At 40.8% G+C, this 16,304-nt stretch overlaps 1 protein-coding gene across 8 annotated transcripts in view; it reads right to left on the reverse strand.

Annotated features, from left to right (window-relative positions):
• The window catches only part of iPLA2-VIA (calcium-independent phospholipase A2 VIA), a 115,416-nt gene that overhangs the window by 5,951 nt on the left and 93,161 nt on the right, over positions 1-16,304 (reverse strand). For all 8 annotated transcript variants that reach the window (XM_071656360.1, XM_071656358.1, XM_071656356.1 and 5 more), the window contains 3 exons: positions 15,728-15,913; positions 13,419-13,590; positions 10,710-10,805 (listed from right to left, as the gene is read on the reverse strand). In XM_071656360.1, the coding sequence (XP_071512461.1) occupies positions 10,710-10,805; positions 13,419-13,590; positions 15,728-15,913 (454 nt within the window). The remainder of the gene's footprint in view (positions 1-10,709; positions 10,806-13,418; positions 13,591-15,727; positions 15,914-16,304) is intronic.

The raw sequence follows: 16,304 nt of genomic DNA on the forward strand, positions 1-16,304 counted from the left end.
TCCTACAGAATTTCAACAATTTCAAGAATCCCCACAGATAGTCTAAAAAAGCACCTTAACACGTTTATGATGGCTACGAATGCTATGAAGGATGACATTAGATTTGATCTTCTAAAAGGTGACTTCGAACCAGGATATTTTTATGGAAATGAAATGCACAAGCTGGGAAATCCTCTAAGGCCAATCATCTCCCAAATCCCTTCACCTGCCTACAGGTTAGGCAAGAGACTAAACCAACTGATCTCACCATACATCCTTACAACTTACCCCCGACAATCAACTGAAGAGTTTATTGACATCCTTAGGAATGAAGAACCACATGGCATCACAGCTTTCTGAATTCTCTCCACAAAAGTACCAGTGGAGAGAAAAACAGACATAATCCTGGATTATGTTTGCCAACACAATGTCTTACCTCCCCTGAAGATGCCCAGAAATATATTATGAGGAATGTTACATGCTTGCACCATGGAAGCACCTTTCATATGTCTGCAAGGTAAGCTTTATGGGCAGGTGGATAGAATAGCCATGAGGTTCCCCCTGAAGGTCCTCTTTGTGCAGGCATTTATGTCATGTTGAAACTACAGTACTGCGAACTGACAGCACGGCACCCCAGATTTACTGCAGATATATATATGAAATTTTTATGTGTCGATAATGTAACCTTATTGGTAAACCTCTGTAACCAACAGATTTACAGTAAAGCTTAATAATAATGGTAAGATTCCTTTCTTGCATGTAATGGTGAATACTACAACAGAATCTTTCGCCACTGACATTTATAGAAAACCCATCAACCAAGGTAAATGTATGGCTGGAATAAGCGAATGCACTCAAAATCATAAGAGGAGTGTTTTTCATGTATACATGAGGAGAGTGATTAAGGTGTGCTTAACCTGGCAACTTCTATACCAAGAACTTCAATGTGTCAGGCAAATGTTAATCAACAATGGATATTCAAATACTGAATCTGATACCATTGTGAACAACATGCTGGAGCAACATCTCACATCAAAAAGACAAACTCACCATGACAGCATTAAAGTTTACTACAGGAACACATTTACCACATCATATCAAAAGGCTGAGAAGGTTGTGTGAAATATTGTGGCAAGACCCTGCAAAGCAATAGATGAAGACAGGGATATCAGTCTGATTATGTACTACAACAATCTGAAAACATGCTTGCTGATAATGAACAACAATATGATAGGTCACTCTGGAAGTTTGAATCGTACCAATGTGGTATATGAGTACCGATGCAATATTGGGGACTGTCACCTCCACCACATAAACTACATTGGACATACAACATGCACCCTCACCCATTGCCTCTTGCTCCACTTACAAGAAAGTGTAATCAAACAACAAGAACAAAAGCATGGAACGAGACTAACGAGAGATTATGGTGAATAACACCAAAATCATTCCTAATTGCAGTGATCAGAGGGAACTTCAGATGTAAGAAGCCATTTACAATAGAAAGAAAGCACCTGTCATAAACATCCAGACAAACATGACCACCACAGCATTTTGAAGGCCCTCAAGTAAGACATAGATGGAAGGGAAATGTTACTGATCCACTACAAGCTACCATGTCCGCCATTCCTGTACAGCAGGAACACAGTCTTGGGTTACGAAGGTCAGAAAGAATCAGACGAGCATATCCTGACCTCAGCTCTGCATTCAGACAGTAACAGTCTCACTTGACCTACCTAATGTATTTAGTGATGGGTTTTCTATATTCCTACCTTGTGTAATATTGTTATTCTGTGTTGTTCAATTTCAATACTTTATTCCTTGATAGAGGAACAGGATCCTAGTGTTGTCACTAGGTACCCCTGTACAATACTATCAGAAGTATCTAGCAAGCCTAAGGAAGGAAGGGCATTTCTTCCACACATCATGAATATTGTTTACATAACATATGACCAGTATGGGGAGGATCATGTTTTCGTCAGGGGGTTGTGGAGTGGTGGTCCAGCAAGCATCATGGAACCATTGTGTGTGGGGACATCACAGAAGGTAATGGACAAGGGTGTGGCTGTCAGGTCTTTTACATAATGCACAAGTGGGGGGGGATGCCAATCTCCCAAGCTAAGACATACCCAATGACAGCAATCATGTTCCTTTTCTGTGATCCTTTCCCATACACATACGAGAGGTCAGTCTACAGAGGGTATCATAACAGGTGGGTAGGGTGTCAAGAGGGATGGCTGCTTTCCAAACTTTTCTCTGCTTACAGATGATTTGGATCCTAAGTTGTAGAAGTGTTCGAGGAACAATGCAGTCAAGTGTGGCCTTGTTACAACTGGTCTTGGCAAGGCCACCTCCCGCCTCATTCCTCAAGAGACTGACCCATATGACTGGGTATCCATAGGAATGTCACAGGAATGCCTGCCTCCTGAAGTGTTGATATTTGCCCTTTGTATTCAGAGGATGAGGTCCTTATTCTCCCATATTCCAAAGTTTTTCTATATTTCTGTTTCCATATGTTGAATTTAGATTATTATTCATGCTACCCTTCTTGATTTTAGTGTTTTCCCATATACATACATATACATATCAACATTTTTTTTTTTTTTTTTTTTTTTTTGTCGGTCTCCCGCGTTTGTGAGGTAGCGCAAGGAAACAGACGAAAGAAATGGCCCAACCCACCCCCATACACATGTATATACATACGTCCACACACGCAAATATACATACCTACACAGCTTTCCATGGTTTACCCCAGACGCTTCACATGCCCTGATTCAATCCACTGACAGCACGTCAACCCCGGTATACCACATCGCTCCAATACACTCTATTCCTTGCCCTCCTTTCACCCTCCTGCATGTTCAGGCCCCGATCACACAAAATCTTTTCCACTCCATCTTTCCACCTCCAATTTGGTCTCCCTCTTCTCCTTGTTCCCTCCACCTCCGACACATATATCCTCTTGGTCAATCTTTCCTCACTCATTCTCTCCAAGTGCCCAAACCATTTCAAAACACCCTCTTCTGCTCTCTCAACCACGCTCTTTTTATTTCCACACATCTCTCTTACCCTTACGTTACTTACTCGATCAAACCACCTCACACCACACATTGTCCTCAAACATCTCATTTCCAGCACATCCATCCTCCTGCGCATAACTCTATCCATAGCCCACGCCTCGCAACCATACAACATTGTTGGAACCACTATTCCTTCAAACATACCCATTTTTGCTTTCCGAGATAATGTTCTCGACTTCCACACATTCTTCCACACATTTATATGTATTTAATATACTTTGTCGTTGTCTCCCACGTTAGCGAGGTAGCACAAGGAAACAAACAAAAGAATGGCCCAACCCACCCACATACACATGTATATACATACACGTCTACACACGCAAACATACATACCTATACATCTCAACGTATACATATATATACACACACATACATATACATATATACACAAGTACATAATTCATACTGTCTGCCCTTATTCATTCCCGTCGCCACCCCACCACACATGAAATGACAACCCCCTTCCCCCACATGTGCGCAAGGTAGCACTAGGAAAAGACAACAAAGGCCACATTCATTCACACTCAGTCTCTAGCTGTCATGTATAATGCACCGAAACCACAGCTCCCTTTCCACATCCAGGCCCTACAAAACTTTCCATGGTTTACCCCAGGTTCACATACCCTGGTTCAATCATTGACAGCACGTTGACCCTGGTATACCACATCGTTCCAATTCACTCTATTCCTTGCACACCTTTGACCCTCCTGTATGTTCAGGCCCCGATCACTCAAAATTTTTTTTGTCTCCCTCTTCTCGTTCCCTCCACCACTGACATATATATCCTCTGTCAATCTTTCCTCACTCATTCTCTCCATGTGACCAAACCACTTCAAAACACCCTCTTCTGCTCTCTCAACCACACTCTTTTTATTACCACACATCTCTCTTAACTTTCATTACTTACTCGATCAAACCACCTCACACCACATATTGTCCTCAAGCATCTCGTTTCCAGCACATCCACCCTCCTGCGTACAACTCTATCTATAGCCCATGCCTCGCAACCATATAACATTGTTGGAACCACTATTCCTTCAAACATATCCATTTTTGCTTTCCAAGATAACATTCTCGACTTCCACACATTTTTCAACACTCAGCTTTCTTCCTTACCACACTTTACCAAACTCAGTCACCAGCTTCTGCAGTTTCTGACCCAAATCAGCCACCAGCACTGTATCATCAGCAAACAACAACTGACTCACTTCCCAAGCCCTCTCATCCAAAACAGACTGCATACTTGCCAGTCTCTCCAAAACTCTTACATTCACCTCCCTAACAAACCCATTCATAAACAAATTAAACAACCATGGAGACATCAAGCACCCCTGCCACAAACCTACATTCACTAGGAACCAATCACTTTCCTCTCTTCCTACTTGTACACATGCCTTACATCCTCGATAAAAACTTTTCAGTGCCTCAAGCAACTTATCTCCCACAGCATATACTCTTAATACCTTCCACAGACCATCTCTATCAACTCTATCATATGCCTTTTCCAGATCCATAAATGCTACAAACAAATCCATCTGTTTTTCTAAGTATTTCTTACATACATTCTTCAAAGCAAACACCTGATCCACACATCCTCTACCACTTCTGAAACCACACTGCTCTTCCCCAATCTGATGCTCTGTACATACCTTCACCCTCTCAATCAATACCCTCCCATATAATTTCCCAGGAATACTCAACAAACTTATACCTCTGTAATATGAACATTCACCTTTATCCCCTTTGCCTTTGTACAATGACACTATGCATGCATTCCGGTAATCCTCAAGCACTTCACCATGAACCATACATACATTGAATATCTTCACCAGCCAGTCAACAATACCGTCACCCCCTTTTTTCATAAATTCCACAGCAATACCATCCAAACCCGCCACCTTGCAAGCTTTCATCTTCTGCAAAGCTTTCACTACTTCTCTGTTTACCAAACATTCTCCCTGACCCTCTCACTTTGCACACCACCTCGACCAAACACCATATATCTGCCACTCTATCATCTAACACATTGAACAAACTTTCAAAATACTCACTCCATCTCCCTCTCACTTCACCACTACTAGTTATTACCTCCCCATTTGCCCCTTCACCAGTTCCCATTTGTTCTCTTGTCTTACGTACTATATTAACGTCCTTCCAAAATATCTTTTTAGTCTCCTTGAAATTTAATGATACTCTCTCACCCCAACTCTCATTTGCCCTCTTTTTTCATCTCATGCACCTTTCTCTTGACATCTTGCCTCTTTATTCTATACATCTCCCAGTCATCTGCACTACCTCCCTGCAAAAATTGTCCAAATGCCTCTTCTCTTCTCTTTCACTAACAATCTTACTTCTTCATCCCACCACTCACTACCCTTTCTAATCTGCCCACCTCCCACCTTTCTCATGCCACAGGCATCTTTTGCATAAGCCATCACTGCTTCCCTAAATACATCCTATTCCTCCACCACTCCCCTTACATCATTTGATTTCACCTTTTTCCATTCTGCACTCAATTTCTCCTGCTAATTCCTCACACAAGTCTCCTTTCCAGGCTCACTTACTCTCACCACTCTCTTTACCCCAACATTCTCTCTTCTTTTCTGAAAACCTCTACATATCTTCACCTTTGCACACCACCTCGACCAAAACACCCTATATCTGCCACTCTATCATCAAACACATTCAACAAACCTTCAAAATACTCACTCCATCTCCTTCTCACATCACCACTACTTGTTATCACCTCCCCATTTGCGCCCTTCACTGAAGTTCCCATTTGCTCCCTTGTCTTACGCACTTTATTTACCTCCTTCCAGAACATCTTTTTATTCTCCCTAAAATTTAATGATACTCTCTCACCCCAACTCTCATTTGCCCTTTTTTTCACCTCTTGCACCTTTCTCTTGACCTCCTGTCTCTTTCTTTTATACATCTCCCACTCAATTGCATTTTTTCCCTGCAAAAATCGTCCAAATGCCTCTCTCTTCTCTTTCACTAACACTCTTACTTCTTCATCCCACCACTCACTACCCTTTCTAATCAACCCACCTCCCACTCTTCTCATGCCACAAGCATCTTTTGCGCAATCCATCACTGATTCCCTAAATACATCCCATTCCTCCCCCACTCCCCTTACTTCCATTGTTCTCACCTTTTTCCATTCTGTACTCAGTCTCTCCTGGTACTTCCTCACACAAGTCTCCTTCCCAAGCTCACTTACTCTAACCACCCTCTTCACCCCAACATTCACTCTTCTTTTCTGAAAACCCATACAAATCTTCACCTTAGCCTCCACAAGATAATGATCAGACAGTGAGAGGGTTAGGGAAAATGATTTGGTAAACAGAGAAGAGGTAGTAAAAGCTTTGCGGAAGATGAAAGCCGGCAAGGCAGCAGGTTTGGATGGTATTGCAGTGGAATTTATTAAAAAAGGGGGTGACTGTATTGTTGACTGGTTGGTAAGGTTATTTAATGTATGTATGACTCATGGTGAGGTGCCTGAGGATTGGCGAAATGCGTGCATAGTGCCATTGTACAAAGGCAAAGGGGATAAGAGTGAGTGCTCAAATTACAGAGGTATAAGTTTGTTGAGTATTCCTGGTAAATTGTATGGGAGGGTATTGATTGAGAGGGTGAAGGCATGTACAGAGCATCAGATTGGGGAAGAGCAGTGTGGTTTCAGAAGTGGTAGAGGATGTGTGGATCAGGTGTTTGCTTTGAAGAATGTATGTGAGAAATACTTAGAAAAGCAAATGGATTTGTATGTAGCATTTATGGATCTGGAGAAGGCATATGATAGAGTTGATAGAGATGCTCTGTGGAAGGTATTAAGAATATATGGTGTGGGAGGCAAGTTGTTAGAAGCAGTGAAAAGTTTTTATCGAGGATGTAAGGCATGTGTACGTGTAGGAAGAGAGGAAAGTGATTGGTTCTCAGTGAATGTAGGTTTGCGGCAAGGGTGTGTGATGTCCCCATGGTTGTTTAATTTGTTTATGGATGGGGTTGTTAGGGAGGTGAATGCAAGAGTTTTGGAAAGAGGGGCAAGTATGAAGTCTGTTGTGGATGAGAGAGCTTGGGAAGTGAGTCAGTTGTTGTTCGCTGATGATACAGCGCTGGTGGCTGATTCATGTGAGAAACTGCAGAAGCTGGTGACTGAGTTTGGTAAAGTGTGTGAAAGAAGAAAGTTAAGAGTAAATGTGAATAAGAGCAAGGTTATTAGGTACAGTAGGGTTGAGGGTCAAGTCAACTGGGAGGTGAAATTGAATGGAGAAAAACTGGAGGACGTGAAGTGTTTTAGATATCTGGGAGTGGATCTGGCAGCGGATGGAACCATGGAAGCGGAAGTGGATCATAGGGTGGGGGAGGGGGCGAAAATCCTGGGAGCCTTGAAGAATGTGTGGAAGTCGAGAACATTATCTCGGAAAGCAAAAATGGGTATGTTTGAGGGAATAGTGGTTCCAACAATGTTGTATGGTTGCGAGGCGTGGGCTATGGATAGAGTTGTGTGCAGGAGGATGGATGTGCTGGAAATGAGATGTTTGAGGACAATGTGTGGTGTGAGGTGGTTTGATTGAGTAAGTAACGTAAGGGTAAGAGAGATGTGTGGAAATAAAAAGAGCGTGGTTGAGAGAGCAGAAGAGGGTATTTTGAAATGGTTTGGGCACATGGAGAGAATGAGTGAGGAAAGATTGACCAAGAGGATATATGTGTCGGAGGTGGAGGGAACGAGGAGAAGAGGGAGACCAAATTGGAGGTGGAAAGATGGAGTGAAAAAGATTTTGTGTGATCGGGTCCTGAACATGCAGGAGGGTGAAAGGAGGGCAAGGAATAGAGTGAATTGGAGCGATGTGGTATACCGGGGTTGACGTGCTGTCAGTGGATTGAATCGAGGCATGTGAAGCGTCTGGGGTAAACCATGGAAAGCTGTGTAGGTATGTATATTTGCGTGTGTGGACGTATGTATATACATGTGTATGGGGGTGGGTTGGGCCATTTCTTTCGTCTGTTTCCTTGCGCTACTTCGCAAACACGGGAGACAGCGAAAAAAAAAAAAAAAAAAAAAAAAATTCTTCACCTTTGCATCCACAAGATAATGATCAGACATCCCTCAAGTCGCTCCTCTCAGCATATTAACATCCAAAAGTTTCTCATGCGCCTATCAACTAACACATAATCCAATAATGCTCTCTAACCATCTCTCCTATTTACATACCTATACTTATGTATATCTCTCTTTTTAAACCAGGTATTCCCAATTACCAGTCCTTTTTTAGCACACAAATCTACAAGCTCTTCACTATTTCAATTTACAACACTGAACACCCCATGTACACCAATTATACCCTTAACTGCCACATTACTAACCTTTGCATTCAAATAACCCATCACTATAACCCAGTCTTGAGCATCAAAGCTGCTAACACACTCACTCAGCTGCTCCTAAAACACTTGCCTCTCATGATCTTTCTTCTCATGACTAGGTGCATATGCACCAGTAATCACCCATCTCTCTCCATCCACTTTCAGTTTTACACATATCAATCTAGACTTTACTTTCTTACACTCTATCACATACTTCCATAACTCATGCTTCAGGAGTAGTGCTAGTGCTACTCCTTCCTTTCCTCTTGTCCTCTAACCGACCCTTGACTTTACTCCCAAGATATTCACAAACCACTTTTCCCTTTTACCCTTGAGCTACGTTTCACTCAGAGCCAAAACATCCAGGTTCCCTTCCTCAAACATACTACCTATCTCTCCTTTTTTCTCATCTTGGTTACATCTACACACATTTAGACACCCCAGTCTGCACCTTTGAGGAGGATGAGCACTCCCCGCACGACTCCTTCCGTTTCCCATTTTAGAAAGTTAGAATACAAGGATGGGAGGGTCTCTTGCCCCCCCCGCTCCTGTCCCCTTTAGTCACCTACAACTCATGAGGAATATGTGGGAAGTATTCTTTTTCCCCTATCCCCAGGGATATATACATATACTTCTTTTCTTTTTTCTTTCATACTATTCGCCATTTCCCGCGTTAGCAAGGTAGCGTTAAGAACAGAGGACTGGGCCCCTGAGGGAATATCCTCACCTGGCCTCGTTCTCTACATATCAACATATACATACACTTACATATACATATACACAAGTGTTTATATTCAGACTTGCTTGCCTTCATCCATTCCTGGCACTACTCAGACCCACAGGAAAGAGCATTGTTACCCCTGCTTCAGAGAGGTAGTGCCATGATAACAGACGAAAAAGGCCACATTCGTTTACTCTCAATCTCTAGCTGTCATGTGTAATGCACTGAAACTACTGCTCCCTATCTACATCCAGGCCCCACAGACCTTTCCATTCTTTACCCCAGACATTTCACATGCCCTGGTGCAGTCCACTGACAGCGCGTCGACCCCAGTATACCACATTGTTCCAATTCACTCTATTCCTTGCACACCTCTCACCCTACTGTATGTTCAAGCCCTGATTGCTCAAAATTTTTTTCACTCCATCCTTTATCTCCAATTTGGTGCCCTGCTTCTTGTTCCCCTGCCCTCTGACACATATATCCTCTTTGTCAATCTTTCCTCACTCATTCTCTCCATATGTCCAAACCATTTCAACACGCCCTCTTATGCTCTCAACCACACTCTTTTTATTACCACACATCTCTCTTACCCTTTCATTACCTACTCAATCAAACCACCTCACATAAAATATTGTCCTCAAACATCTCATTTCCAATACATCCACCATCCTCCATACAGCCCTATCTATAGCCCATGCCTCACAACCATATAATATTGTTGGAACTACTATTCCTTCAAACATACCCATTTTTGCTCTCAGAGATAACGTTCTCTCCTTCCACATATTCTTCATCACTCCCAGAACCTTTGCCCCCTTCCCCATCCTGTGACTTACTTCCAATTGCATGGTTCCATTCGCTGCCAAGTACACTCCCACATATCTAAAACACTTCACTCCCTCCAGTTTTTCTCCATTCAAACTTACATCCCAAATAATTTGTCCCTCAAACCTACTGAACCTAATTCCCTTGCTCTTATTCACATTTACTCTCAACTTTCTCCTTTCACACACTTTTCCAAACTCAGTCACCAAATTCTGCAGTTTCTCACCCAAATCAGCCATTAGAGCTGTATCACTGGCGAACAAACAACTGACTCACTTCCCAGGCCCTCTCATCCCAACAGACCGCGTACTCGCCCCTCTCTCCAAAACTCCTACATTTACCTCCCTAACCACCCCATCCATAAACAAATTAAACAACCATGGGGACATCACACACCCCTGCCACAGACGGACATTCACTGGGACCAATCACTCTCTCTTCCTACTCACACACATGCCTTACATCCTTGGTAAAAAGTTTTCATTGCTTCTAGCAACTTACCTCCCAAGCCATATACTCAAGACCTTTTTTGTCCATGGGGAAATGAAACAGGATAAGTTCAGCAAGGGAGTATGACTATCAATGAGAGAAATTGAGCACAGTCTTGTCAAGAAGATTCTCACTTTAAAACAGTCAATCATATCTCTGCTTCTGATTGGGGTATAGCCTTGAAGCTAAAAACAAAGCCCCATAAAAGGGGCTTGGAGCTGTATAATTAATCAATTATGTAAACATACCTGGTCAATGAGCATCTTTGCAATGTTGGAAAGACCAAAAGCCATCTGCACTGTACTCCACATACTTTCTGGTTTGAAGCAGTCAATGGCATCAACCTAGAATCAGTTTAAAAGGTTTAATCCACCCAACAGAGAATATACAAATGACCTTATACTCTAGACATTCTACATTATCTCATTCTACAAAGCTATATCTAACAGGAATAAAGCTACAGTATAAGGTGCAAGCATTTGTCAAAATTAAATTAGGTAGTACATGAGACGATACTAGATGTAAGAGAATACATTTCTGCAAGTGAGAATATTCCATAATGTGGTAAACTGATGATAATACATAACATAGTTACAGATTTAACTCAAGCAATACAGAATAAGCAAATCATCTGCTAGCCTAGACAATACAGTATTGTAGTCACTTTACAAAGCTATATCTAACAGGAATAAAACTATAATGTGCAAATTTTTTTTCCCATTTAATTAGGTGGTTCTGTGAATGTGGTAATAGTTGCCAATACAGAAACATTTGTTTAAGAGAGGACAAGATTATCAAAATATTCAGTTTGTTATCTATGTCCTTTTTTGGCCAAAATTACATCTAAATCTTACTTAGTGGTCTGTTAATACATAACACCTGCTGGCACACAAGTATGGAAAAAATAAGTCTACTGGTGATCTCTCCTATGTGTTTCACCTTAGGTCCTCCACTCTCAAGAATTTTAGTGAAATTACAAGTGTGGCCCTCGACATCTCCAAAGCATCTGAGAAGATGTGGCAGGAGTCTCTTGCTTTCCAAACTTTCTTTCCTTCTGTTCCAATGCAATAGTCATTCATGGATGGATTTCCCCCTCATCCTATCAACAGTGGTCTCCCTCTGGGTTCTGGCCTATTGCCTACTCACTTTTTTCCTTCCATAAGTGATCTCTCTTCAACTTCTAATCTTGTAATCCTATTCACTTTCAAGCTGATGATTCCACTTTACACACTTTATCTCTATTTCCATCACCTCCTCCTAATACTTATGCCCTTCCTCATACTAAACACTTCCTCTCATTTCGAGCCTGTGCAACATTTAGGTACAAGTGTGCAATATACAGGGGGAGGGAGCCAAGTAAATGGGTCAGCTGTTGTTAGCTGATGACACAGCCCTGGCAGTAGACTTGAATAAAAAAAACTGCATAAGCTGGTATTTGAAACTGGGAAGGTGGGTGAAAGGAGGATATTGAGTGTATATGTGAATAAAAGCATATTATCATGTTCAGCTGGAAAGAGAGGTTGTTATCTGGGAGGATGAAAATGGGTATGCTTGTATGTATATTCGTTCTAACTATACTATAAGGATGCATGGTATGGGCTATGAATGAGGATGGGCAAAAAAATGCAGATGCAGTGGAAATGAAATGACAGGACAATATGTAGTGTGAAGAGGTTTGATTAAGTAATAAAAACATGAAAGAAGTATGGTAATAAGAAGAGTGTCATTGAAAGAGCTGAAGAGAGTGTGCTGAAATGGTTTTAACATACGGCAAGAATGTGTAAGGAAAGGTTGAAAAAGAGGATAAATGTGTCAGAAGTGGAGGAGACAAGGAGCGAACTGGAACAATGTGGTATGCAGGGGTCAATGTGCTGTTAATGGAATGAACCAGGGGATAAGAAGAAACAGGAGGAAACCAAGGAAAGGTCTGTGAATAGCAGGTTGTTGTGTTGGTGCACTACACATGACAAATAGTGTACTGGTACTAATACAGGAAACTGCATACAAGTATAAAAAAAACAATCTCTGTAAGTGTCATTGGTTTCCATCACTGGGAATGTTTGATGGAATGGTGGTCCTTATGGTCTTGTATGGATAGAGTGTAGGCAACAGATGAGAAAGTATGAAAGAGGGTGAATGTACTGGAAATGAAATGTGTGAAGACAATATATGGTATGAGGAAGGTTGATCAAATAATAAATAATAGGGGAAAAGAGAGATCATAATTAGATGTACGATTGAAAGAGATGAAGAGGGTGCACTGAGATGGTATGGACATATGGAGAGGATGAGAGAAAAGTTGACAAAGAGGGTATATGAGTCAGAGGAGGCTGTACTGTGATGGTTTGACATATGGTGAGGATGAGTGAGAAGTTGACAAAGAGGGTATATGAGTCAGAAATGAAGGGTATGGGGAGACGGATGAGACCAAACTGGAGATAGAAGGATAGAGTGATAAAGGTTTTTAGTGCTTGGGACCTGAACATGCAGGAGGGTGTAAGGTGTACACAGGTTATATTGAAAGGGATTTATGTGGTAAACAGGAGTGAAGCGTTGTCAACTGACTGAAACGGCATATAAAGAGGTTAAGGGACTCGACAGAAAGATCTATGGGGCTTGGTTATGGATAAAGGGCTCTGGTAATAGGAGCAGATAGATAGTTGATGTGAGCAAATGATGGTCTGTTCTTAGGCTGTTCCTGGTACAACCTTGCTGACATGGGAAAGTGGACAAATATGAAAGAAAAAAGACAGTATATGTAATTGCTGAAATTATGGAAACAAAAAGAATATGAAGACTTGATTAATTTCAAAGGAGTAACCATGCAGTATCAAGGTGAGCAAAGAAATTTGTCCATCAACAAGTATACAATAAATCATTCACTCAAAAAGACAAATCAAGAGAAGAGTAAAACAATGATGATGGAAACAGCTTAAAGGCAGTTTAATTCAACTTACCTTAGATACTGGTGGTTTTCCTGTACCAAGTGAGACTACAACAGACGGCTTGACAACCTCCTCCACTCTACCCAAATACTCTAAGGTTGCGTTATACTCTGCTATTTCTGTCAGCACATCTATCGTTGGGTTGTTGGAGATCAAACCACCATCAATGAATCTTCCAAATGCTCTGATGAGAGACATATTATTCAGGCAAATCTGTACTTTTTCACCAAAAACATCTCAGGTTATTCTAGCATTAATGAACTATGAACTGACAGGTAAGGTACTGCTTTCAAACACTCCAAAATTATTAAATCTTTTCATATGTTAATTTTGATGAAGAAAAAATACTTTGCCTCATTCAATGTAAAACATTTGAACACAAGTTTGTGTTCATTACTATGACTGAAATCAGACAAATCTATCCTGTTAATTTTGATGAAGAAAAAATACTTTGCCTCATTCAATGTAAAACATTTGAACACAAGTTTGTGTTCATTACTATGACTGAAATCAGACAAATCTATCCTTTAGTAGCTTGTTAGTATTATCAAAGCTTTTAATGATTCTGAATACTTGTATCAGATCACCTCTTAATCTTTACCCTGTATTACTTTTTGTACACTTTTGCACAAAAGTGTCAACATCTTCTGGCTGACTAAGGCATCTATATATGATGTTTATGTAGAGTTTGGAAAACTGTGTGGAAATTTAAATACATAAGTGTTCAACAGCAGCAAATGTTGTAGTCAGAATTTCAATGGGGTTTAGGTATGATTCTACTACATCCAGTTCTGCCTCCTTACCTCTTTATTGCTTACACATAATTTGAAGCCTGACAAATTGTACTGGCTAATCATGTCCTTGTTTTTGCATTTAGAAATTTTATGTTAATCCAATGACATCAACATGTTCACTGTTTACCAAGCAATGCAGTTCAGCTATTTTGTTTTAGATGGATCTTAGAGTCATTCAAAGTCTATTTAATTTCTTTATGTGATTCCTGTACAAGACTAGTGGTACGATTTGGTGACCAGCTATTCCTATACCAAGGTGAGATGAGCCCCGTGACCCCCCTATACTCACAGTCTGGAGGGGACTCAACTGACCTCCCCCCACATGACATGTATTATGACCTGATATGACCTCTACCACCTGTGCCATGTGGTCAACATGCCAACTTCTACCACCCCTTAACAAGAATTTTAACCCTCCCTTTGTAAAGCAATCTGATCTTTGATTAGCAAAGCTAAGAGCTCTGGCTGTGGCGAAGGAGGATTTGGGGCATCAAGGTCTCAACATTCAGGATGAGAAAATGTGTGCAATGGATTGAATAAGTTGGATCTGGCATCTGGTGGGTAACATGCTGTCAATGGGCTGAATCATCATATATGAAGTAACTATGGTATGCTTTCCCTTCTAAACCTGACCTTACAAGGTATGTTTTCATGTGATTGTCTTTCCCTATGACAAGAGCTTTAATTTCCAAATAACTATTCTTTGATCAATGTATACGATTAATATCAATTCTCTTACGAGTTAATTCTGCTTTATGCTTGGTTACAAGGTACATGTTCTTATTTCACTGGTCTTAAGCACAGGTTTTCCAAGCTGAATGTCAAGCTGGAAATCAATACCAATGAAACAATAAATCTTTCTGTAAAGGCTTTGCTTATATTAAGAAATCCTAACAAGCCACCCCCACTTAACTCATTCAATTTAAGTCTTGATAAAGTAAGGTTTAAAAAGAATCATACTATTGTCTATCAGTTGGGACAGACAGATGTCAAGGTAATCACGAAGACCTTGATAACCATCACTGCATGTCTCCTAGAATGAGGAAATGCTACAGGAACCCACTGATCTGAAATAATTCAGTAACCTGGCATAATTTGGAACTTTCAGGACACAAGGAGCGGGAAAAAAATCTGACCCTGGTCTTCCCAACATATTTGATTACTAAAGCTTTAATTTTACTGTAAGGAATTCTATGTCGTAACCCTATAAGAATCATAGAAATGCCAGTACATGTGAAATTGCCCAACAACAATTTGGATCTAAGTTTACACCTAAAAAATAAAACTAGTTTTTTTTTTAATTAAATCCAATCATATGTCAAGACATTCAACAGAAAAAAGTACAACCAATATTAAATTCCCATAGCTCTGTATAGTTACAGCTAGTGTTGCTGACCATGACAAATCTATGGGCTGCTCAAGGTTGACTGCATAGGTTCAAATCCTAGCTGCTGCAGCCAGTCCACAGTTCAGTATTAAAAGTTACCTTTTTATACTAAACGGCGATTATCAATCCTGAATTCCTACCTGAAGTAAGATGGAGCAGCCCCTGAAGCCCGGGCAGCTTGCCATACTAGCTGCTCATCTGGTGGTTTGGAGGGAAGAAAGGCACTGCATCCTTCAGCCTGAAGCAACAGTTCTCCACTCACATAATTACGGAATAGATGAAGGTCAGCTGGACTACGGTCTGCCAGTACACCTGTTACTATTATCCTGTGTTATTGATAAAAATCAATATAAAGATATGAACTGCTTACTAATTCCATATATCATATTACAGGAATAAAAAAGTAAAGGAAAGGGACAGAAAGTACTGCAGCCACAGAGTCCCTACAAGGGAAGTGCTCACCACTCAGCTTTCCACACACCCTGGGTGGTTCAAAGATCTTAGATGGAAGAGATACAGAAATTGTTTATGTTAAGCTAAGTATAAGCAGTCAAAGATAAAATGATTTTCAGTCTTCCCTTAAAAATATAAACAGAAAATTAAAAGAAACGACATAAAAAAGCTATGGAAAGAAAGTTCAAGTCATAACTTCAAACTTTTCTTTTTCTTTAACACTTGTTTGCCATTTCCTGTATAAGTGAGGTATTGCCAAGAACG

The sequence above is a fragment of the Panulirus ornatus genome, chromosome 62 (assembly GCF_036320965.1).
Source record: "Panulirus ornatus isolate Po-2019 chromosome 62, ASM3632096v1, whole genome shotgun sequence".
Classification (NCBI taxonomy): domain Eukaryota; kingdom Metazoa; phylum Arthropoda; class Malacostraca; order Decapoda; family Palinuridae; genus Panulirus; species Panulirus ornatus.